The sequence below is a fragment of the Lepidothrix coronata genome, unplaced genomic scaffold (assembly GCF_001604755.1).
Source record: "Lepidothrix coronata isolate B3197 unplaced genomic scaffold, Lepidothrix_coronata-1.0 Scaffold278, whole genome shotgun sequence".
NCBI lineage: Eukaryota > Metazoa > Chordata > Aves > Passeriformes > Pipridae > Lepidothrix > Lepidothrix coronata.
Window position 1 is genome coordinate 110,469 of NW_016690458.1, and position 24,750 is coordinate 135,218.

General features: G+C 40.9%; 1 protein-coding gene across 4 annotated transcripts in view; it reads right to left on the minus strand.

Annotated features, from left to right (window-relative positions):
* Positions 1–24,750, minus strand: part of PHF20 (PHD finger protein 20) — a 65,708-nt gene that overhangs the window by 21,379 nt on the left and 19,579 nt on the right. For 3 of the 4 annotated variants that reach the window (XM_017836468.1, XM_017836470.1, XM_017836469.1), the window contains exons 7-13: positions 24,445–24,524; positions 20,679–21,066; positions 20,157–20,264; positions 19,011–19,187; positions 17,861–18,034; positions 10,505–10,783; positions 1,865–2,044 (exon numbers count right to left, since the gene is read on the minus strand). In XM_017836468.1, coding sequence (XP_017691957.1) covers positions 1,865–2,044; positions 10,505–10,783; positions 17,861–18,034; positions 19,011–19,187; positions 20,157–20,264; positions 20,679–21,066; positions 24,445–24,524 — 1,386 coding nt within the window. The remainder of the gene's footprint in view (positions 1–1,864; positions 2,045–10,504; positions 10,784–17,860; positions 18,035–19,010; positions 19,188–20,156; positions 20,265–20,678; positions 21,067–24,444; positions 24,525–24,750) is intronic. The other variant, XM_017836471.1, reaches the window with a different exon arrangement.

A 24,750-nucleotide genomic window follows, 5' to 3' on the forward strand; every position in this document is an offset into this window, starting at 1 on the left:
CCCTGATGGCAGCTGGCCACCCCAGTCACCTGTCCCCCAAGGGCAGTAGGACTGACAGCATAAAAGCCATCTTCCTCCCCCCTCCGTGGCAGTTGAGGGGGTTATTCAAGTGTCAGCACAACTTCCTTCTTACTTTCCTCTGCCCTCATATCTCCTGTTCTTCCAATGCTCAAGATCCTCCGGGTACCATTCCCTTCTCCCTGCTCACAGGGATGCAAGGAAGTTCTGCCATTTTATTCTTCCAGAAGGGCAAAGAGAGAATAACTGAGCTTAACAGAAGCAGGAAAATTTTGCTTCCTTTTGTTTGGGAACTGACATTCACATGGTCAGATCGCTGGATTTGTTTTAAGATATCCAAGAGCACAGAGTAAGCTGCCTCAGTCACTGTGAATATATCCATCATAAATATGACAGAAATTGTCACTTTGTTCCACACTTTTCCCCCTTGAGCTAACCTGTATGTCTTAAAATCTGAAAAAATCTAAGTATTTGCAAATTTCTATGTACAGCTATCTTCTGACTGCACACCATAGTTAATGCATGCTCCCTGAAAAAGAAAAATCTGCAAAGAACAAATATTCAAGTGTTATACCAGAGCCTTCCAAAGACTGTGTACTGAAGAATCTTGTTGTCTCAAACTGTTTCTCACAAGCACTCTAAAGTGTAATGAATTCTTACTGATCCAAGACCAGATAGGGAGACTGTCTAGGTTAGGAGCATCCTCACAGGTTTGTGTGATCAAACAGAATGATAAACTGCCTTGTATAATCCTAAAAATGAAGCTACATTTTCAATAACTACATTTTTAAAAGCTTTGGGGTTTTTTTGCAAAAACATAAGACTTCAACTTCCTTGAATGGCAGAGGTTCATGAGGACCAGGATGAGTACTCATCATCCTCCACCATGTGAAAGTTCATTCTAATCTTTAAATACCACACTCCCTAGAAGACGTGTCCCACTGAGTCAGAACAGCGAGGAGACTGATGGATCTCAGTCAGGCCTTCCTACAAGGGTGGGCAGCAAAGGATGTCCAAGCACAAAGAGAGGTGCCAGGCACTGCCTCACCACTATGATCAACAGAACAACACACAGGCAGGCAGCGAAGGTGAAGATCTGCAGGACACAGATCACCTGTTACAGACAGAATAGTCTAAGCTCAGAGTTTGTGTTTTCCTCATCACCGTGACTCAAATTCTCACTACATATCTGAAAGTGGCGATGTAGTAAATCCAGAGGTACGCTGGAAATTATTTATATATTATTTATATACATATAAAGTACTTTAACATATGTATTGTTTCTGTGCATGTGTGTGCACACACATCCCCCCATCCACTGTGTGGCTGTCACCCACCTATACTAGAGCAGGTTTCGTATAAACACGCTATAACAAATGCTATTAAAAAAACCACCCCTAACAAAATAAAACACCCCAGGTCACTGCGCCTCATGCCCACCACATCCCCCCCTTTTAAGTTTAGGTATCTCAATAACTACAGGATTACTTAAAACATTTAATGCTTTGGACAGTCAAGAGTTTAACAGCATTAAGACCCACATATCAAACAGTAAAAATAAGCAATAACCTTTTCATGCCCTTTAATACTTCAAGTACTTTGTACATCTTAAAGATATTACCCACTGACTGGGAAGAATAAACCCCAATGAAGACAGCAAGAAAAGTTACCAAATGACAGTGAAACAGCACTGTTTACATTTCATACCGTACATTTATACAAAATTACTCTCTCTAAAAGCAGGTATACAGAACATGTGCTATCAACATTATCAGTTCCTTACAATGCTTAAAAGTTTTCCAAGACTTTCCAAGTTTAACTGTGCACGTTAAACCCAAGGTCGTACCATGTCCAACTCTGTCTCTGTCCCGAGGCCTCCGCAGTGCTCTCGCTATGTGGTTCCTGGTTTGGTCTCTAAGAGAATGGCGGTGACTATTTAATGCACTTACAGGAGTTGAAGTTCTTCTCTTTTCTATTTTTTCATCTCTATATGGGGTACTCCTTAGGGCTATGTGTAGAGGAGCATCTACAAAGAGAACAAAGACCAAGACCAAGCTTTAAATACTTTCAAAAGTCAGTCTAGTTCAGCAGCAGCAGCTCTGGGAGTCCATGTGGAGTGTTTCTGATCAGACACTGCTCAGCTCAGTCCTAGCCCTGACTGAAAGGCTCAAACCTCCAGTGCTCTTGTTTGGTTTGTTGAGGGTTTTTTCCCTTCAAAAAGAAACAGTGGATGCATATGCATTCCCCAAAGCTCTATTCTTTCAGAAATACTGCGACTTCAAAGAAAAGGGGAAAGAGAAACAGTTCAGTTTGGCAGAGATATGGGTCAGGTCATTTTTATTAGTTTCTCCAAGAGAAAAGGAGCCTTGTTATTTCAGTGAGAGGAACCACAGCCTGTCCTCAAAGTGAGCTTTGTAAGGAGGCACATAGAAATGGCATAAAGCAGCTCTGCATATATAAGGAAGAGCAGTTTTAAAATACATACCACTGAAACAACAGTGTTTCAAGCAAGAGCGAGATGTAAGAATTCAGAATCACTACCTAAAATTCATAAAAATCATGAGATACAGAAATGGCTTCACCTGAGATTCCATTTATTATTATTTAAGTCAAGTCAGTTACTTCTCCTAACTCCAGGCAGCAACTCCTCCTGAACAACTCCTGGACATGGAAAAAGAGTGAGGAAGATGGTAAAAGCTAAGGCTGCAAGGCAAGTAGTACAGCAGAGTAAACCAGACCAGTACACTGACATTTTGGAGTACAATATTCAGGATTAATAAGCCAGGGAGACCCAGTGGCCAAGGTGACAGCTTGCTGACTTGCATCAAAATGTCCCATTCTATCATCACAAGCACCTCAAAAGTTCAGTGGATACTTAAGGTAACTTCCTTCTTGTCTGAAGATTAACATGCCTCTTGGACACCTCTAATTAAATAATTCTGAGTAGAACCTGGAAGTGACTAAAAAGAGAAGGAAAAGAGTCCTAGAGAACATACTTAGGAGAAGAAATGGTATCAAGCCCCCTGCCCTGCTCAACATTTCAAGCTGAAGCAATAACAAGGCACACTGCAGAACTTTCAGGATCAAGTGGATCTCTTCAGGCAAAAGGAAGTCCAAGATGCAGAAACCTGAAGGCCATCAGATGACATCTTCCCTGGTCCTCTCACTCTGAAGATGCATTAGAACTTTAAAGAAAAAAAGAACAGGAGCCACCCATACCTATTTCTGTAATCAAACTGGTATCTTCTAGTCACCTGCCCTACTGCTTTACAGCAGCCCCAAAAGACAGAAATTAAACAAAACCCTGACTTCCATACAAGACTCTAAAAGGTGCCTTTTGTCCAGCCAGGCACTGGTGCCTTTCTCTGGGCGCTTATTTACCTCAAGAGCTGCAAGACTGTAGAAAGGAGCAGGTTTTGTCCAGAAAGGATTACCAAAACCAGAAGATACTCCTTGATTAGCACCACAGTACATGCATGACCTTCCATTTGCAACAGGACTAACTTCTCTTGCAGGAATAAGTATAAAGAGGTTTTGTTGTGGTTTTTTGTTCATTTTCTTGGTGCTGTTTTTGTTTGCTTGTTTGTTTTTAAGCTGGGTCTACTTTTGTAAGACTTCCTACTAACAGAATTTGCTCTTCTGAGGACTTCCATGACCAGGGGTTGAACAAGACACCATCAGTTCAGACAAAACTTTTTCCCATGGTTACACGGTCGCTGAGAAATAAGATTAGAGTACTTCATAATCTCTTTGGGAACACCAGTGCCCTAACAAACTTTCTGAAATGCAGTTTGCTGCAGCACAGGGTGAGAAGTCACATAAACAAGCCCTTTTCCAGCTTTCCTGATTGTCTACCACGCTGCAACAAAAATGTCTGTAAAAAATATTTACAGAATGCCATCCCAGAGAAACCCAGAATTACAATACAAAAAAATCCATACAAATCAGACAACCTTCATCAGGTTTCCCTCCTAGCTTTCCCTGCTCCCAACAGCTCAACTCAATTTCATGAATTAACATTTAAGAACCCCATGGCCACCTTGATCCCACCAGTCTTGGAAAGAGCACAGGACATCTGGGCTTCTTGTGGGCTGAGATCAGGGCACGCAGGCTCTGGGTCAATACAACGGTATTTCGTGTCCATTGGGGTCTCTTTAGCTTTGTGAGACTAAATTTTAAGGAGATTTTTTTGCCAAGAATATGTCTTATCTTTTATGACACACAGGTTAATAATAATCTAAGATATTTCAGCCCCCTGTAACACAGTCCTGGGGGAGCTCAAGGTACTCTATCATACACTGGATGTATTTTTCTTCAATAACTGACACAAACACATTAAGTTTTGAAACACCTTTGTTCCACTGATAGAAAAGTTTAGAAGGTCTACAAGACCTCTGAGGACTGTGAAATGTATTTTATCAGTTGTGATTAAATTTGAGAAGATGAGATTAAAAAAACCCTGGAAATTTATCCTAAACTTTTGGGACAAAACTGATGCCATGGAAATGCAAACTTGCAAACCTTCCACACTTGAGTGTCCTTTTTCCTCTCCCCTTGCAAGTATAACTCAGGCCAATTTATAAAATTATCCCCTAAAGAACAAAGTGCAATTATTCATAACAACCACAAGCAAGACCTTGTATTTAGGCATGTGGCTTTAAAACTTGCACATTTCCCCCATCCTGCATTAATACCACCTGCAGAGTGTGCCACCTGCTTCCATCTTCTGGACTCCCCAAGCCAACCTTCACTCTCCAGAAGGTTTCTTACTCCTCTCCCTCTACCCAGTCCCAAGCCAACTGTACTGTGAGGCTGTAGTGACAGCAGGACTGCACTCTTGGAGACTCCCACTAGGACTGCATAGGAGACCCCCATGTGTTTCCTAAAGCTGTCTGTGCAGGCCCTATGAAGACACCTGCACCTGTGTCCCACCTCAGGGAAATCAGAGAAGGCACAAAAAACCTCCTGACATCCTGGGCAGTGACACCTTCCCTGTTCTTGAACAGTGACACGGTGATTAAACATTAGAGCAGATTAATTTCTAGCTCAGATGACACTAAATACCATTAAAAGGAACAGGAGATATGTTCACAAGATACTGGAGACAAGGAGGCCTCCTGATTAACTGCCCCCACCCTTCTCCCATGGAGTTGTTTCAGGCCTCCCTCCTAAACCTGGAAGGATTATCCTCTTCCATAGGATGAGATGACCCACAAGCAGTGAAGGATCTTAGAAATCAACAAATACAGAGCTGAGATGTGAAACCACCTCAGCCATGCAGAAACCACAAAGATAGAGCTTCGGAGAACTTACTCCTGAGCACACCAAGGCTTGATGACAGGCAAGGCAAGAGCTTCATGTCCCCTGGAACACTGATGTCAGACCCCAGGTCAGAAGGTAACTCAGCATTCCCAGGAAGCAAAGAGACTGCATTCCCAGTCTCGTGCTGTGAATCAGACAGTATTCACCATCCACAGCTGTGAGATCATTTGTTGAGAATATCCAGCAAACGATATTTTGGATATCATTCAAGATCTGAAAGACCACATATCATCTTGACTCACAGACATCCCCACACACCAAACACAGTGTTGTCAGGATAAGCCAATGACTATCAGCAATTCTGCAAACAAGGAGGGTGTTAATGCACATCTTCACCCGCTGCCAGGAGAAGCCCTGTGTTTGTAGATCACCATGCACATCCCACTGCCTAGCAAAAAGGCAGACAGAATTCAGAGGACACAGAAAAATCCCCCAAAGGATCAACCTGACAATCAATCACTACAGCACAGGCCAGAGGTTCACCTGTGAACAGCTACCAGTAACAACCAGATGTCTGAGATGTTTAAGCTGCCAAAGCAAGTTTGCCAACCCTATGCATGCACAATTCAGATCTCATCAGTAATACGAGTAAGGACAAAGCCCCTTTTCTCTTTACATGCATTCATGTAAAGAATGCATGCATTAAGTCATTTATTCACTAACAGGACATACTGTAATTAACTTTGAGCAGGAAGAATTTTCTAACAATGAAGTTATGTAAAAAAATTTAAACCTACTGACAAAACGCTTTTTCTTTCTCTAAGTGCCTTTTATGGACTCCACAGTAGGAACAGATTCTCTACAGTCTCCAAATTACAAACTGCAGATCTGTTCCCTTCTTTTCTTTTTCATGGCAAGGAACACAGCAGAGCCAAGACTGGCAGCATCTTCCTAGACCGAGGCTACTGTTACATATCCACATACCAAACCAGGGCCTAATACTGAACAGTAATTTTGAAGTCCCAAAACTTATTTTACCTTCCATTAGGAGCAAAATTCCTCAGGGGAGCTGAACAATGTCCTAGGAGTAAACGGGTATCAATTGATGAGGTCCCTGTTACTACAGCAATTGTGCTGAGGGGCACTGTAAGGTCTGTCAGCACTACTAAGTGGTTATGAAGAGCTTTAAGAACACATAAATCACCTGTGATAGCACTTCCTTGTACACGTTATCAACTCCCCTACTTGTTCCCATCTAATGAGGTTACAGTCTCCTGAAAAGTCTCCAGTCCTTATCAAGTAGAGAGCCTCACCAAGGCGTGACGTGGGGTACAAGAGCTGTGCAGGCACTCAGGTTTTGACTTTCAGATTTCGGAAAACATGAAAGGCATGAACCACATTTTGCTGAACCTCAAAATGAAGATATTTTACTAAAAAATGAAAGCCACCAATTCAGGAAAACTCAAAGTTGAGATGTTCAAATTCTGAGTTGCAGCAGGTAGAAAGAATGAAAGGGAGCTATTCCATGCCTCGTGCCCTTGGAGTGGTCTAGGAAGAGACACAGCAATCTTTATTAAGAATAACCATTTGCAGGTACTTTACATGGACAGATAGACGTATCTGAAGGAGAAAACTGGTACCTTCAGAGAATGTTGTTTACAATAAGTGTCTGTAGGGCACAAGTTACAGTATGTGATGACATACTTCAATAGTCAACAAAGGGGTTCTGCAGCAAAAGAGAAGGGACCACAAAGAAAAAAGCCTGTCTTAAGACTAATGCATACAGGCATGAAATCCAGTTCTACTCCATTTTGTTATTACAGCAATCAACAAGTAACAAACTGACAAAACTGCCAGAGATACTCCACCACATTCAATTCCCAAGAGAGAAGTCTGATAGAAATCTCAATCTGAACTGTCAAAACCTGAAACAACTCTCTTGTCTAAGACAAAAGAGAAGTGAGAAGTGTCTGCGGCCCAGGCTCAAAACACTTCTTGGAAGCTCCTGCACCCACACGCATCAGTGCAGGTGTCACCCTCCTCTTTACCAGAGGTGGCTCTGCTGAGGTGTGATGCAACCTGAGAGCTGAGGGCAGGAATACCTCCATCTCCTGTGGTCCAGGGGGACACAAAATCAACAGCCTTCTCTGGGAGAACAATTCTTTCCTGGAGACCAAATAGCAGCAACTTGTGGAGGTAAGTGTTGTAACATGGGCATGGGGGAGGAGCTGCTTCATCATCATGATTTCATAGTACTTCCTGATTAATTAAAGAGGTATTGCCTGAACACATCCAGTGGCCTTAAAGTCCTAGTCACTCTATTCAGGCATATTCTGTAAGACATATATAAAATACGAGCAGCAAGCAATGGTAGTTCCTTCCCCTCTGTTCAGAGCCACTACAGAACTTAGAGAGCTATTGTCAAATTTGCCACTGCAAAGGCAAGATCCTTCTTTGGAAAAAGGGAGTGACAGGACAAATCAGTCCCACACTAACCTTTCCAGCTCACTCAAACTTTGATGCCAACACCAAGTGGCACAATTCATATTTCAGATGTCAAAATTTCAGTCTCCACTTTAGTGCAAAGCAATTATATTTAAGTTGCTCCTTCTCACATGCCACAACATGGTCACTGAAGACCTCTTACATCCATCTTCTTTATGTGTTGAAATTCTAATTTTAAGCACTGTGGAAAAAGTTTTGCTACTGTTCTGAATATTGCAGATTTTTCTAGAACTTTAGGGGCAATAAGTATTTTCACTTTATATCTAGTAACAGACTACCCCCCCATTTATTTATTTTATGTGTAGCAGAAACAGTAAGGAGTCTCAGAACTCTAAAATAAAACTTGTCAAATAAGGACCTAAGTGTGACAAAGCTTCTAAAGCAAGAGCATCTTCAAGCTTATGGAATAACAAGATTCATAATTTCTAAAGCTTTATCTGTTAGAAATACCCACCTTTTCTTAAGCATTAAAAATCAACCTAATATAGTGAAGTAAAAGAAAAGGACATTTGTACCAAAGGTAAAATAATTTAAATATATTCTCTTTGAACAGGAGAATTTTTGCTCACAGAAGGATTGTAAGGATGAAAAGTAGACCCAGCACATCCTGGACTGAATTATGGATTCAAAAGCCTTCACTCTAAGCAGTACATCCTGAAAAGCCTTTTGAAAAGGTGACATAAAAGCATCAGTACACAGAAAGTCTTGCTTAGCAGACTTGGCTTCCTACATGTGCCATTAAGACAGAAGAACAGAACTTCAAATACAATGGTGTGAGCTCATAACCCCATTAACTCTGGTTTGGACTGTGTGGTACCACAACAAAAACCAGAGAAATTAAGAACACACGCTGAGTTACAAACCAATGGCACTTAGTATCAGACATATGCTGTAACTAATATATAATGACATTACTTTTCCTCATCAAGAAAAACCTTACTGTAGTTTCACACCAGCAGGCTCTGACCGTGAAGGTGACTGGAGAACTTTACAGCCCACCTTCCACCCTGCTGTGCTGTTCACCAGCTGTCAGCACACCCCAGGGGCTGTGAGCAGGGAGATCCTATGAAGCACATCATGGAAATGATCCAGGTGAAAAGTATCTACCCACAAATGGGCAATGAGAGGGGTGGGGGCTTAAAATAAGCAAATACAGTTACATCTCAACACCACAAGGAATTATGATGAGATGATGACATGAAAGCAACAGTGTGCACTTGGAAAGGATAAATGGAAGGGTCAAGATCTTGAGTCACTAGTCGGTACATCCAAGACAATCACAGGAAAACTACTTCACAAATCAAAATAATTATGGAGTTATAAAGACCCTAACAGAAGTTTGGTAATGGAGAAGCACATGAGATGCACAAAGCCTGTTTTGATCCCTGTGCACTTGTCAGCAGCCAGTGTTCACACTGCTGGTCTCAGGTGTGTTCCTCAAGGCAGTATTTGGGCTCAGTTAAGCTGCATGCACAGTACAACACATGCAAGCCATCACATCCTAATATATCTAAAGAAAACTATCTCTACCTAATCCAGTCTTATGCCTTTGTGGGATTTAAACTTAGAGAAGTATTTGGGGGTTACATGTAATAACAGTATGTAAAGTTTCACTGGTCTTTTTAGGAACGAGCAGTAGCACCTCAAGCGAAAAATTGTTTTCTGGACTCATAAGAAAAGCAGCCATGAAGCAAAGTAAGACAAGGTATCTTCTGCTGTGGTGAGCTGAAGCTCTGTAAGCAACTTGCAAGATTGAAATTCTTAAACAGAATATTAATGAAAGATCAAATGGAAAGACAAAGACACTGAGGAATTCAGCAAGGAGAAAGCTGGATTTTATAAGAGAGGTTGAATGAAAAGACAGAAGTTTTCTGGGCCCGCAGTACAAAGAGGCATCAGCCCACAAGAGCAAAGTCTGCCCAGGTTATCAGCAATCCCACTGCAGCCCACGCTAGACCTACACTGCCATGCCAGCGTCACGCCAGGCACTGGGCAGAAAGGGCTTCAGAGAATAAGGGGGAAGCAGAAGCGAATGTGATTTTGCAAACTGAAAAGGTTATAACTTACAAAAAAAAAAGAATGTGTTTGGGGTTTTTTTGCTAACTATTACATTTTATTCCTTTCCATTACCCATATGTTGTGTGAGGATCTTTTTCAAGCCCATTTGAAACAACTGCATTTATTAAATACTAGGACTTTTCAGCCCACAAAACAGTAAATACTTCAGGAACTGAAACTGGATTTCTAGCCAGGCACATGCTTGAAGGCAGCCCATGAAATGTAAAGACCAAGGAAGAAATAGGACAGAACTGGAGTTACCCAGACTTTTTCCCTAATACAGAAAAGGACAGAAGTCTTCAACCAATACTATTTGTCAAGCCAGGAGAGAAACAGAAATCAAGTCAGAAACTCAGGGAATTGTATTTTTTAAAAAGGAACAGAGGTTTAAGGTGCAAGTGAGTTGCTACAAAAAAGTAAGAGAAGATGCATAGTGAGTTCTTTACCAGAACATGATCCATATTTCTAGAGAAGGGAATTTCTTCAGTATTATCTTCTCTAAAACACCATGGGCACACGTATTTCTTCTCCACATAGAAAAATGCTAAGACTGAGCCCTAGAAAGACTCTTTCAGCCCAAAAGAAAATCTGTTTCTGTTCTTTTCCACCTGTCCTGCCTGCTGCTGTTTAAAAAAAAGGAAGAGATCAACACCATACTTACACAGTGAACCAGCTGTGCTCCGTCCTCTTTTTGACCTTTCTTGATTAGCTTTTTCAGAAGCCAAAGAAGCTCTGGTTTGAATATTTCTTTTTACAGGGTTCTGCTGTGATTCTGCAGCCTTCTCCACTCCATGAAAGTATTTCATGTGATAATGCAATAACTTGGCTTTGCGGAAGGATTTTGAACAGTCCAAGAACTTGCATCTAAACTTGTGATCCTGGTCAACAGTTGCAGCTTTTTTTGATGCAAGAAAGTCTGTTCTCCTACAAGGTTTTGTTACTGTAAGAACAAAACAGATAAATTCCCCCATGCATTTGCTATATTTATCAAATGGTTTCCTAAACTGAAAACATCAAAAAAAGTTAAGTAAGCATGCATTCAAACATATTAGCCATGAAATGCTAAAAATAAAATGTTATTGCTTTATCTGCCTTTAAGGTCAATAGCTTTGAAAGGAAAACTCCGGCCTACACTGTTCTTAAAAACTGATTGTCATGGAGTCAGTGTTTTTATGAGTAAGTTACTGTTAGAAAACAACATTTTGCTTCCCTGAGTCCCTTGCCCAACAGCTGATACCAGTGTATAAGTGCTCCTTCAGATAAAAGACTGAATCACACAGAGATTATGTCTCTAAGTAATGTCCTATAAAGTATTTATTTAATTGTTTATAACTATTCACACCTTTGGTGAAAGCACTTTCCAAGGAAAACAGTTTTGCTTCTCTGCTAACCATTACTTTGCTACTGCTTTCTGGCTCCCACCACTGAAGCCTGGCTATTTCCAAGGACAATGGAAGCAATATGTCACAAAGACATTTTTTCAAGTAAAATTGAAATTTATTTCAATTTTGAAGCAGCAATGAAAGCATGAAACCAAGCAAAAGGAAAACTGCCTGCATCTGTTACAAAACGTTCCCTATGAGCTATAGTTACCTAGTTCCTCAAAAACAGCAAGGAAAGTTTTCAGGCTCAAACAGAAGAACATTTTAAGGCACCTATTCTACAGAGCACTGCCATGCAACTTGGGGCTGTATCTAAACTGACCTGGTAAACTCCTAGTTCCTGTTTTACCATTTCAGAAATTTTTAATTCATGTTTTTGCTAAGAAACATACAAAGGAAACATTTTGAACTAAACCAGATTACTGTCACCACTATCTGTATGCAATACAACACAGGAGAGGTAAAAATTGGGAAACATCCAGATATAAAGAGCTCTATGCAATTATCCATCACTAACACACACACTGTCACAAAATCCCTCTCCAGCTAGGAGACAATTTCAAAAAGGTGTAATTTCTAAAAAAAACAGCTTCCAAATACAATTTTTGAATTTGTTTTGCCAGTACTAAAATATTATTTCCATATTTATAAGTATTTTCAACTTGCAGGATTAAGCAAGAAGTGTTCAAAAGCAAGACCCAGATGTAGCAACAGTGACTGAGCACGAATGAAAATCAGGATGTTACACTAGAAGTAGTTGAAAACAAGGGACAAAAGGACCCAGAAATATTTGAACAAGAATAAGATTTTCTACAAGTGCACATATGCAGGAAGGCATTGAATGGGAGTGTTAAAGGTAGTGTCAATACAGTCCTGGGATAAAAACACAGGACAGTTTGTTTACAGGTTTTTGGCATACAGCAACAAAAACGGTGTCACTGAGCTGCAGACAAAGGTTATGTCCCAGTGCAGAGAGGCACCCGAGACAGCTGTGCCTGAGGCACACTCAGCCCTGAAGGACTGTGTCTTGACAAAGAAATAAAACTGGAACACAGAGAAAACACAAGCACTGACACCACGGAGGCTGATGTACAGGGAGAGATGAACTTGTATCACCAGGCTGGATGAAAGAACACTCAGTGATTCTACATAAGGAAACAGCACAAACGAAGGCACTGCTTTTGGGGGTTTCACAGCAGTTAATGAGCAGGAGGCTCATGGCACAGTCATGTTAAGAATGTGCTGACGGAGACATCAGCTGACAGGACTGCAGCAAAGCCAGACTACTGAATCGCACTTGCAGAATGACAAAGTTTGCCAAACCAAAATCAAAATATGCTGCAGACCATCAAAAGCTGCATTCAGAAAGAAGGAAAAAGTATTTCAGGGAGGCTCAGTGCAATGGCTGTGGGTTTAGTGAAAGCAAACACAGAAAGGTTCTCTTGACTGTAAAGCTAAAAACCAGCATTCAGGACTATGAATGCTGAGAACTTGTTATTATTTAATAACTAACACGAAGATAGGAAAACGTAACTGCAGCAGAAGGGAGTAGTGGGGTCCAAAGACTTAGCAAAAAAAATTACAGGGATGACAAGGGAAACTGTTGTACCACTGTCGGGATGAGGCCCTCCATCCCAGCTCAGAGCACCTTCACTGAGCTGGACAAACTCCGGAGAAAGCCACAGGGAATGACTTTTAACTGATCAGCTACAGGTTAGAAGAGAGGACAGGATCATGTCAGCTGAAGCTCAGAAATAAGAGATAAAGGTATGGAGCAAGGGGAAAGAAAGCAGACAAAAAGATTACTGCAACATGCCAAAGGAATGTCTTCAGAGTAATAAAAATGTAGAAAATCCCACACAATTTGAAATTGCTTAATTTATTCCCATCACCACCACATCTGGGGGCATTTTCCTTCCCTGCAAGTAACACAATAGAACTCCCTGTCACCTGGGCACAGCAGGCAGCTGATACCCAACTTCCCCACCCAGGGAAGCCTCTGGAGAGCCAACGCTCCCAGCTGAGTGCTGTGGAAATCACTTCCTACACCAACACCCAAAGGGGTAGCTGCCATCCTTACAAATGGAATTTTTGCTCACAACACATGCTACTAAAACTGGTTTCTATAGAGAGAAAGTTTTGCCGTATTATCTTCAGATTTTCAGGCACTTGCCTTTTCAGAGGAGCTTGGTAGATGTTTTCCCTGAGCACAGAGTAAAGTGAATGGTAAGTTCACACCTGCTATTTCTATTCCATGTTTATAACCAAAATTAAAACTCCTCATCTGGCCTTCCATTAGCCATTACAACATTGAGCACAGACACTCAAGGTCAAGGCATCAGTGTCTGCTTTAACTTTCAAAAATATCCCCTCAGTGTTCCAGTGAGGAAACCCCTCAGTTTTCACAGGGCTGAATGATCCAAGGGTCACACTGAGCACTAAGTCCACAGTAAAACACACAGTGTGGAGCTTCCAAGTCCACCAGAGATGTTCTTCCCCCACCACCCATTCTTTGTTTGACCTGACTCCTGCTGGGACAGGAATATTTGGCAGCAACACAGTACCTTGATTGAAGGTCTGCAATCCTGCAGCATCTCCTGCAGCGCCCTGGTGATTCCAGAAAGCCAGAAGTGCACAGAACTCTTCCCATTTCCCCCCAGTTAAAGCTGGCCTGGTTGCAGTTTCAAGCCACCAGATCTCCACACACAATTGCCTGTTAAACTGAGGAGACTTCCAGTCTCTATTTTCTGGTCTCCGAAGACATACTATGTGAAGATCAAATTATTTCTTCACTTGCTGTTAAAATAAACACATAGAGTCTCTCCAGGACACATATTCTCTGGTACATTATCTTCACAACTGATTGTTACCACGACCTTTCTGACAGTTTTCACACTGTGCTTTGGACCACTTCTCACCTCACTAATTACTTATTTCTTTCAACTTATTTCTTCTGAAATCTTGTTTTTCCTGAGCTCACCAAGTGTTCCTGAGCATCATTTAAGCTCTCAAACTATATTTCTTCCTTCATTTTCAAAAACCTCTTTCTTTCAAGATCTCAGTTGTGAAACAAAAAACATCTTGCTTAATTGGTCTTCTCAAACTATTTTAGGTAAGGACAGCTTCCAAGCATTTCCAGTGCATCCAGAATCCATACAAGGAGATGCCTGGTGTAAGAAATACATACAGAATCAATAGTCACAGGTCATTACACATTTATAAAGGCATGATTTTTTGAGCTTGTAACACTACTTGGTGATGTAAGAACTACTCAAGGCAGTATTTCCTACGACCCTCACTCACTGTTTCCTCCCTGTGCTGGAACTAAATTGGTATCAATAAAAGCAGGGAAGCCTGTGCTGCACAGTGAGGGTGTGAGCGTGCAGTGCACCATGTGCCCCTCCATGTACCTTTACAGGGGCCAGGTGGGAGGAGGTAAAGGCTCTACCTGCAGTTTGAGGTGTAACTGAAACACTGGGACCAGATTGTGGTGCCTCATTCTAAGGAGCTTTAAGTGAGCGAGGCAGGAAGGACTTATTTACCTGCCACATTGGCAAGCTCAAAGTGACAACTTCTACCCTCCCTTGAAGGGATCAAAGCCTACACAGGTGAGCTGCAGGAAAACAGCAGCTCTCTCAAATGGATGCTTCTCCTTAAATGAAACCAAAGCTAAGAGCAACAAAATTAGAAAAACAGGTGTAAGCATAAGGCAAATGGAATCCCTGATGCACGTCTCTGCAAATAAAGAAGTAATTTTAAGAGTGCTGGGAAATACAACTACAAACATAATAGCAGATCTGTGCAAAGCAAAGGCAGCTCACCTTTAAAGTCCAATCAGTTTGTAAGAGTAAACTCACACCTACTGAACAGTGCTTGTAAGCCTGTTTTCAGATATATGAAACAGAGCTTTAACTGGCTGCAAAGATTTGCCACCAGACTGTCACCAGCTTTTTGGAAGACAACTTGATTTAGCTAAATTCTGATCACCCTTTCTGGTCCCTTGTCCTTAGAGGCGCCAAAAGCCAGCAGAACAGGATTTTTATCTTCTAGCACATTAATCAGAATTTTGTTGAAAAAATTTTAAAAGGAGCTTAAGTTTTGACGAGAAATGCTGTACTGCCCTTTCAGAACACATTACCAACATACATTTTAAAACATACAATCATAATGAATCTTGAATCATCTATCAACCAGCCACTGAAAAACACCCTTTAAAAAGAACACTTTTGTCCTTAAAAAATCCTGATATTTCAAATACTATAAAAATTACATTCTTCCTATAAATCATGCAGAGTAAAATTAGTACTACCAGGGTGCATTACTCACTAACAACCCTAACATATCACACTGAAGAAAATAAAGGTTATTAACGTTATTGTGTTTTGCAGTACTTTCCTACTTTCCTAGGAAGAGAATGAATTCTCATCAAGTGACTAGAATTAAAGCCTACAAATAAAAATGTTAGTATTGGGTTACAATATCGCACTTGTTCTACGTATCAGAAGTTACTGCTGACCTGAACTTCCATGCTCTATTTTGTGGGAATCTTGCATGCAATAAACACCCCATTTTCCACCTGCACCATCTACTCTGCACTTCTTCCCTTCCCAAGCCCCAAAATCAGTTTAATACACAGGGCAGACTGAGTGCATAACAAGCATAACTGTCTGACATACAGTTATTCTATCTGGAGCCACGCATACCTGCTCCCTTCATAATCACCCACAACAGGAGTTAACCCGGCTCTCAGCCTCCAACACCAGCTATTTTTAGGACAACATGCCCAGGCTCTGTAACACAACCACCCCTTCCACAAGGGCAGGAAGCCACAGGAGATTTTCGGAGGCATTTTCAGATCCTGCCCAGAGGCCTCTCCACACCCCTCCCCAGAAGCTTGTGCAAGAGCAAGGCCTGCTGTGCCCCATCAGCACTGCAGGGACTGCTCTGATCCCTGCTGTCCCCACCAGGCAGCTCCTCAGCACTGCAGGGACTGGTATGATCCCGTGAGCAAGGCAGAGCACGAGGAGGGAAACACAGATCCACATTTAACTACAAAGCATTTATCCATGATAGAATCGACGTATTTTAAAACTCGTCTCAATAAACTGCTTGTTCATAACATTTTTAATGTTGATTAAGTATGGAAATGTAGATTTTTGTACTTTGATTTCAGGTGACAGTATTTACTCAAGAAGACCCAGTACAGTTTTTATTCCCCATCCTTACAAGTTCTCTCCAACAAAAACAACTGCTCATCACATCTGGATGTCACCCAGGTGCATGTTTGGCATTTATAACTGTACACGAGATGGCTTTAATTAAATAAAACAAAATCCACGCTAAAAAGTGTGGAGCTGTACGTACCACCACCATGTTGAACTTCAGGTCAGAATTCAGTGTGAGTGCATATTCCTAAATTAATCCAGCTTGCTCAAGTCCTGACAGAAGTGCCAGGAACAAGAGTGCACAAGCTCTATCAGAGTCTTTGGGTAGGTGTGAGCCCAGCTCTGCTCCCACAGCCTTCCTGCCTGTACCTCATGAAGTAGGCTCAGGAGAAGGTCACATCCCACACCCCCATTAGTGGGACTGACACCACACACACAGGGGTTACACATTCAGCTGGAATTCTCACAAGTCTAAGCCCAAATTACAAATGCTCAGCAACAACTGAAGGAGACCAACATCAAAAGAGTTCTAAACAGTAAAAGACCATTTACACATCCAACCTGAGCAAAAGGAAAGAGGTGAGTTCCTTCCTGCACTGAGGGTGCAAAGGGAGAGGACATCCCACTTGTGCAGTTCCCCCAGAGGCAGTGGAAAAGGGTATGTGCAAGTAGCAGGGAATTTGAAATAACCAAACAGGAGGGAAGTTAGCACACAGACATTACTCCAGCAATGCTGAGCAACTGTAAATCTCTCCAAATGCTCTGTTCCATTTAAAATTCAGCTTTTTTGATAAAGCAGAAACTAGGAAATCTGTAGTTCAAGTTTTCCCACTTAGCTGTAGATCCAAGGATTAAAGTTATGAGAAATAATCACAGGACAGCATCACATTTTGACACAGTGTACTATCTGCATAGGAAATTTTAAGATGAAAAAGCAAGGTAGGAACACTCCCAGGTAAGAGAAGAGAGAATATATATATATATATATATATATATTATTAAGACAGACACTGAAATGTTTGAACTGTTTCATAAATTTGCACTAAAGCCTCTAAATAGTCTAAACATAAGGATATAAAAATGAACAATCAGGACTCCCAGACAGTAACAGCAACGTTACCACATACCTGCAGCACGGAAAGGATACAAGAACCTGATCTTTTAGGATGTTAGTCCAACTTAATCCAGAATTCCAAACACTGAGAACAAGCATTTGTTAACTTCATCACTCATGCTGAAATATTACACCCAGTCATTTAGAAGTTATGATTTCCACTTTTAAGAAGATCACTGTCCATCGCCAAAGCACAAGATTAAAACCAAGTCCATAAGGAATAAAATACACATTTTCTACCAATGCTAACATTGCAAGAATGCACAGTTTTTGTTAGTAACACTTGTACAAGCACAAAACACCTGGCATCAGTTGCCTTAAGAAATGCACCAATATTAAATATGAAAAATCTGAACCTGTAGCAGCAGAAGGTTCTTGAGTTCTGACAGTAACAGAGGAACACTCAGTGTCTTCTGCTTTTCCTTCCTGTAAACTGGCATCTGTACTGAGTGCTGCACTTTGCGATGTGTTTCCAGGTGATCCTTGTTCACTGAAACTTTGGTCAGGTTCAACGGGAATTTCTAACTGGGCTGGAATAAGAAAAGGATTTCCACTGAGTAAAATGCACACAAAATCATACTGCAGAACACTGGGGGGGGTGTTCATCACATTACATGGAGAACGATACCCATCCACGCTCTGACTGCTCTTGGAGTCACACACAGCACAGCTCCTTGGAGCAACTCTACATTTACAGCTCTCAGAAACACACAGGCTAAGTAACTGTTTATAGCCCAAAATAGGACAGGTCTCCTCAAACCACTATCAGAGCTCCCCCAAAAGGGCACAAAAGGGAGTGCTCTCTCCCCTAAGTCTAACAATAAAACATCCCATTTGATGCTTTTTGTGTTCAACAGAATTCAACTGTAAGAACTGTAAGTTCAGCATCTGGGCTGTTACTTCTTCAATCTGAAAAAGTGTTGAAACTTTGTAATTACCTCATTTTCACAAGCCTAACCTGCATTTCCTAAAAAAAAACCAAAACCAAAAAAACCCAACCACAAAAAATCCAAAACCAAACCAACAAACAAAAACCCAAACCAAAACACCCAAACAAAAACAGACAGAAACACACACACAAAAAACCAAGCCAAACAAAAAAAACCCAAAAAACAAACCAAACACCAAAAACCCCAAAAACAAAAAAAAAAAAAAAAAAAAAACCAAACCCACCCCCACAATCAAACCAAACTATTTCTTTGGAGAGTTCCACAGGTTGGAAAATATTCTTCTGCAAGGCCAGTTATCAGTTATCCTCCACTGGAAAAGCTCCCACCACCCAAGGGAAATGCCAGGGTTATTGATGGAGAGGGAATCAAAAGCAAAATGCAACCAGGGCAGCAGAGAGAGAGAAACTTTCCATGAGTTTTCCCTGCACTGCTGATGCAATCAGGTTTTAATTGCAGATACAGAGCCTGCAGGTTAAGCGAGCGAAAATACAGAGCTTATAACAAGTAGATTACTACCTCACCACACAAATCCAGAGTACACCAGGAAGCCACTTACCCTTCTCAGACTCATTTTGGTTACATACTGCATCTTTCCAGGGCTGAATTTCTGCAGAAGTTGTGACAAGATCCGTATTTAAAATCTCATGGCTAATACTGGACGAGAGTCTTGAAGATCGTCTCCTGATCTGGTCTCTCTCAGCATTATCTGAAGAGTTCTTGAATTTTTCCTGAGCTGGAACAGACATATTTAATGGTACCATGCAGTTACAGGATTACTAAATAGCCCACAAGCAAACTTAAGTTCTCCCCTCTCTGTGACAGTTTCAAAGTGTGTTTAAGGACTGAGGTTAACAGCAAAAGCTAAAAAGCCTGGATGATTAAGCCTCTGTAAAAGCTACAATTGTAACAGTTATAAATAAGAATAAAAATACAGCAAAAGCCTATCACAATGAGCTCTCAACTTTTTTCTTCTAGTAACAGAACTGAAGTACAAATACAACCAGTATCTGGTACAACACTGTTCTAAACAGCAGCTGTACCACAGACATAAGTAATAGCAGGAGTTAGATGAGAATTCAGATACATAAACAACTGTGACCCTAAGCTGAATAATGTACACACACTGACATTTTAAGACTCTGTGGTCCTAAGGAAGGGAAAGAGCTTTCTTCAGATCTTCACCTCCTTGGTCCTGAGACTACTACAGAGAATAAAATTTTCTTTCCTCATCACCACGCTCAAGCTCTTCAACCTCAACACACAACACACAAAGACAAAGCAGAAAGCTATTTGGCTGCAGTGACATGAATATTTATGTAGCAAAGTGCCTTTGCTAAATAACGTGGTAAATCCTGCATCTATTAACCAAGGAGTTTCTACAACTTTTAAGGCTTTTATAACCTTCTATATATCGGAGGCAATATAATCACTGCCTCCCCTACATCTGTGAACTTCTTTATCAAGGCTCACAGCTGATGCCTCCTTTACCCAAACCCAACTTCCAAGATTTAGGAGGGAATTCCAGCATGATGATGCCACATATGAATGGCCAATATAAGAAAAACAGGTGTTGAATTTCAGTCAATGCATCTATCAGAGTTTAAGGTTAATATTACACACTTTTCCCCCTCCCCCATCCCTTAAGCTTGAAGACCTTTATATACATAAATAGTGTGAGAATTGAGTACCAGAAAACACTCACACAGGTTTTTTTCAATCCTGGGACGCTTTGCTGGAACATCACCTCCTTTAGGTATTTTCCGACGTCTTAACTCCAAAGTTATGGGCTGCAGTGTCTGGGAACTTGGCTCTGTTTAGATAGAGAAGAAAAACTGACTGAAGCTTTGATATGAATTGATATGAAGCTTCAAAACATTAACACAAATTCCAAAGCCTTACAACCTAAAATACTGGACCTCCATAAATACAGCTTCACCTCGTTTTCTGCCCACACAATAGCATTTAGTCCTACTGCAGGCATATAATACAGTGCAGGCTTTATAATACATGGAAGTTACCTGCCTAAATGTAATCTCTGATGAAGCCACTGAGCCTCCAAACCTGACAAGTATGCTCTCAGCTGTCCTGAACAAAGAGAAGCTTAAATTTTTTTTAAAAGTTTCTAGAGATGTAGGCTGTGAAAGAGCAAGACACTTCTTATTCCTGTAGGTAAGTTTAGAAATGTTCTGACATATGGCCTAAACATTTAACCTTAGCTACATACCTGTTGGAGGTGTTACTGGTGGTCTGCCACGCTTTCGTTTAGTTTCTTTTGTGTTCTCCTGTGGACTCTTTACATTGTCATTCTCAGGCTTCTTCTCAATTTGTGTATCTACTGAATATTCCATATCATTCTCTGATATATTCTCTTTATCTTCTTTTCCATTCTTAGATATATTCTTTTCTGAGACCTTGCCTTTTTCCGAGATGACTATAAATTTTCCCTCTTTATCAGGTTGCTTAACTCGTTTCTCAGTCTTTAATGTCTTTTCATCTTCGTCTTTCTTTGCGTTACCTGTTGCTTTCCTCTGCTCTTTAAATTTCTCCCGGTTTTCAGGAGATGACGGAATTTCATTACCTCTTTCCTTAGGCTTAGCATCACCCACAATATTCTAGACAAAGAGAATGACATAAGAAAATCAACTTATTGCAGTCTGAAGTCACCCCTCGCCTTTGTATTGAGCAGTCCTGCATCCCTGTCCCGTTTTTCAAAGGATAAAAGTACATGTTCTACTGCAATCCCCAGTTACAACTCAGAGCCACGTGAGCTGGTGAAATGCCAACAGGACAAAGCAAGAGCACAGTGCAACACATCCCTTCTGCACAATTCAGGGGCGGAAGAGACTTGCTGTTCCTTTGTTCTCGGGTGCAGGTTGAGTCCCCACCAGCTTGTGCAGTACTGTTTGAAGTCTACTTGGGACACTGCAGAAGGAGTGGGGAGTCTGGAGCACAGGAAAGGGCAAACAGCTCAATCATTTGGATGTGCAAACTGCTTTCCTTTCACAGAAGAGTTTCACTCAAAACAGACCTGCAGTTAGCTTGCTAAAAAACTGTTGCTAAAATTGCTAGGCAGAGTCATGTAAAGCAACTGCAATCACCAAAGTCATCAGGAACCATGTGATGTTAGAATTCACACATTTAAACTTAAACTCAAAATTTGGAATTTTTTTATAATCTGTGTTCATCATGAGAGGACATGAAAATCCTTAAGAGTCCCTGGCCAGCACGCTACTGATGCAACATTCAACTGCCACCTCATTTCCTCAGAGCTCTTATTAGATAACACTGGACCAGGAAGAACACCCTGTACCAATAGCTCCTTCATGTCCTTCCCTTTTGTGATGAGGCTTCCTATTAACATCACTGGGAATGGGGGAGGATGATATACACTGATTTTGGTTTTTTTCCCCTTCCTTCTGGCTGTCCCAGATGAACATAAACCTTCTAGCTTTGCACCTGGATTAATAATTTCTATTTGGTCATGTGCCAACACTGCCTTTAGTTCAACCACCTTCTCTCTTCCTGTTGCCTAATAACCTGAAGCATTAAGGAGCAACCATGCTCCTTTCCAGACACAGTTCTGCAGGGCACAAAAAGCTTCAGCTTGGAACCGGGATCAGGGGATAGCAAAGGCTAAATACCTCAACACTTCTTTGGGGAAAGAAAGCGAGACAGCTGATTTGAGCTACAAAAATTTCAGAGAATACACTTAAAACTCACTATCTCCTTGTACTGCACTACATCTTGCTTCTTCCCACCCCAATCTTCCTGTCTATACGTGGCTTACATGGAGTTATACCTTTAGAGGTATTTTCAGACCATAGCCCTAAGAAATAATATTGATGCAATAAAACGGTGAACATGCAATCTGCTTCACCTTCTATATTATTTCAACCATACTTGGGACAGACTTGATTAAAAACAAAAATAAATTACTGTTCAAAAGTGTGAAATCAAACTGCCATGTATTTCATGAAAACAACTAGGCAAATGGGAAGAAAGCCTTTCACCTTTTTTAAATGTCTGAGCATCCCCTTTACCAGACATCACAATAATCTGTCTTCTGTAAACTCCTTAAGTGCCACAGCTATGGGAGAAGCTTCATTATTAAAAAAAACAACCAACCAAAACCAACTCAAAAACAACCCTCAGGCACTATGTTTCAGCACTTGTGCTGCTCACAGAACCAGCTGATTTGAATCAAGTCTGTGCTACTGGAACTCTCATAAGCCATCTTAGTCAAAATATTCTCAGGAAACTGAATCATGAATACAGTATGTCTGAATCACCTCCTGATGTCACTGATCTCTCAAAAGCTGCATGTCTTTGCAAAGGCACATTCCCACTCTTTCAGGTCATTAGCATTTTACTATCACTGCTCAGTATAGCCTGTTACACCCTCTACACTCTCATTAAAGAAATTCTGATCAGCTTACGTTGCTCCCTTCAGGAATCAGGTGGGTTTGGAGCCTCTTTTTTCCCTTAACAACTACTAAGATATGAGCCATGTGTGCCTTCGTGGCTCCAGCCTCTCCTCCTGAAGAACAGAGCGAGGCACCTTCCCCTCCATGTCCAACACGCTGCTGTACCTGAATCTACACTCACCTAACTCACACTTGGATCCAAATCCTGAGCTCTCCAGTGGCTCAAGGATTTTTTTTTTAAACTTTACTTCTGGTTGTGTAAACAGAGCTCACTAGGAAACTCTCACTTTATACTGCTTTATGCTAAAGGACAGAAAAAATGTTCTAGCATAACTTAAAGAGATTCTCTTAGACTGAGAAATCGGGTCAGTGGTTAAAAGGAGAAAAAAACCCAATCCTTCAGCTCCTTTCAAAAACTTTCCAGAGCTATGCAGAAACATGAAACTCCCCGAGGGAGACACAAAATATTTTGGTTTTCTTATGCAGAATCTTTCTTCAGATTGTTCAACTTCATCTATTCAATGCTAAATATGGTGGAAATATTTCTCATGGCAATGAAGATTATGCAGGTAGTTCCCTTGTGAGTATTAGTCAACCTTCAACTAGGCACCAAAATAACCATTTAAAAGCTACTAAGGGCACTTTGTGGCAAATCTGAAATAGTTTTCCCTCTCAGCCTAGCAGATACAGAAATCTGAAGACCTCCAAGGAATGGTACACTTCCTCACAACAGTGACAGATTCAAATTGTATCGCTGATAATTCACTCCTGGAATCTGTATTTAACACTTGTGCTGGGGAGACAGAGTCGATTCCTTTGCTCAAACAAGTTTCAGAAAACTAAAAGCAGAGGGCATGACAAAAAACCACAGGTTACAGCTGATGAAAGATCTAAAACTTTTAAACCCTCCCTGTAATGAAAATTATTCTGAAACAGGTACTTAGGAAACTTTGACCAAGTTACTCAAGACTAGAACTTGTCAGCCTTTCCTACAGAGTGCTCACACATGAAAATCAATGTACAAAGCAGTATTTCTTCCTTTTCACAAGCAGGACAATTTTTTTTTTAATATATAATGATTTACTACTACTTTCCATCATGAGCTGAAGGCTGAACCCACCACTGAGCAGGTGAAGGTTGGTAGAACAGCCAAACCACAGAAGCAGAACAAGGAATAGTTAAAAAAGCTTATTTTGTCAAAGTTGTGAGGTGAAAGATTAATAGCCATGTTCCTTAAAAGCCTCAGGACAATTAAGTAGTTACTTTGGGAAAGAACAGCTTCTGCCCCCTCCACAGTTTTCATCCCTTTATTTTTAAGGCATACATAAACTAATCTCAATGACTTCTTTAGTTCAAGAGGTGCACTTAAAGAACCTGAACCCAAGAGCTTTGGAAATCACACCACAAAGATTCACATAACCTCTTCATTTTAAGACACTTCATTTCAGACATACGGTGTTTTAGCAATAAGGGTGTTTCATTCATTTCATGTTTTATAATTCATCAAATCCAGCCACCTGAACTGTTCATCTTTGAATACACTAGCAGCACAAGCACAATACCTACCTGATCTTTGGAAAAAGCTTTGACATGAATGTTCTTGACTGTCTGAACTACACCATCATAAAACTTCACAGTGTAAGTACCTAAAATTTGAAAATAAAGCATGAGTTCAAAGATCAGAAGTTAACAGAGCATTTCCTACCAGCTCCAATACTCCAGCTGAATACTCTAGAGCTGAAACAGCTCTAGACAAAAGGTGCTTTATCTATGTCATTAGAACCCTCAACAGCAGAGCTCCCATCACAGGCCAAGTAAGGGAGACTCAGCAAAGTCACCCAAAGTAACTGGTCAGAATAAAGGTGAATGTCT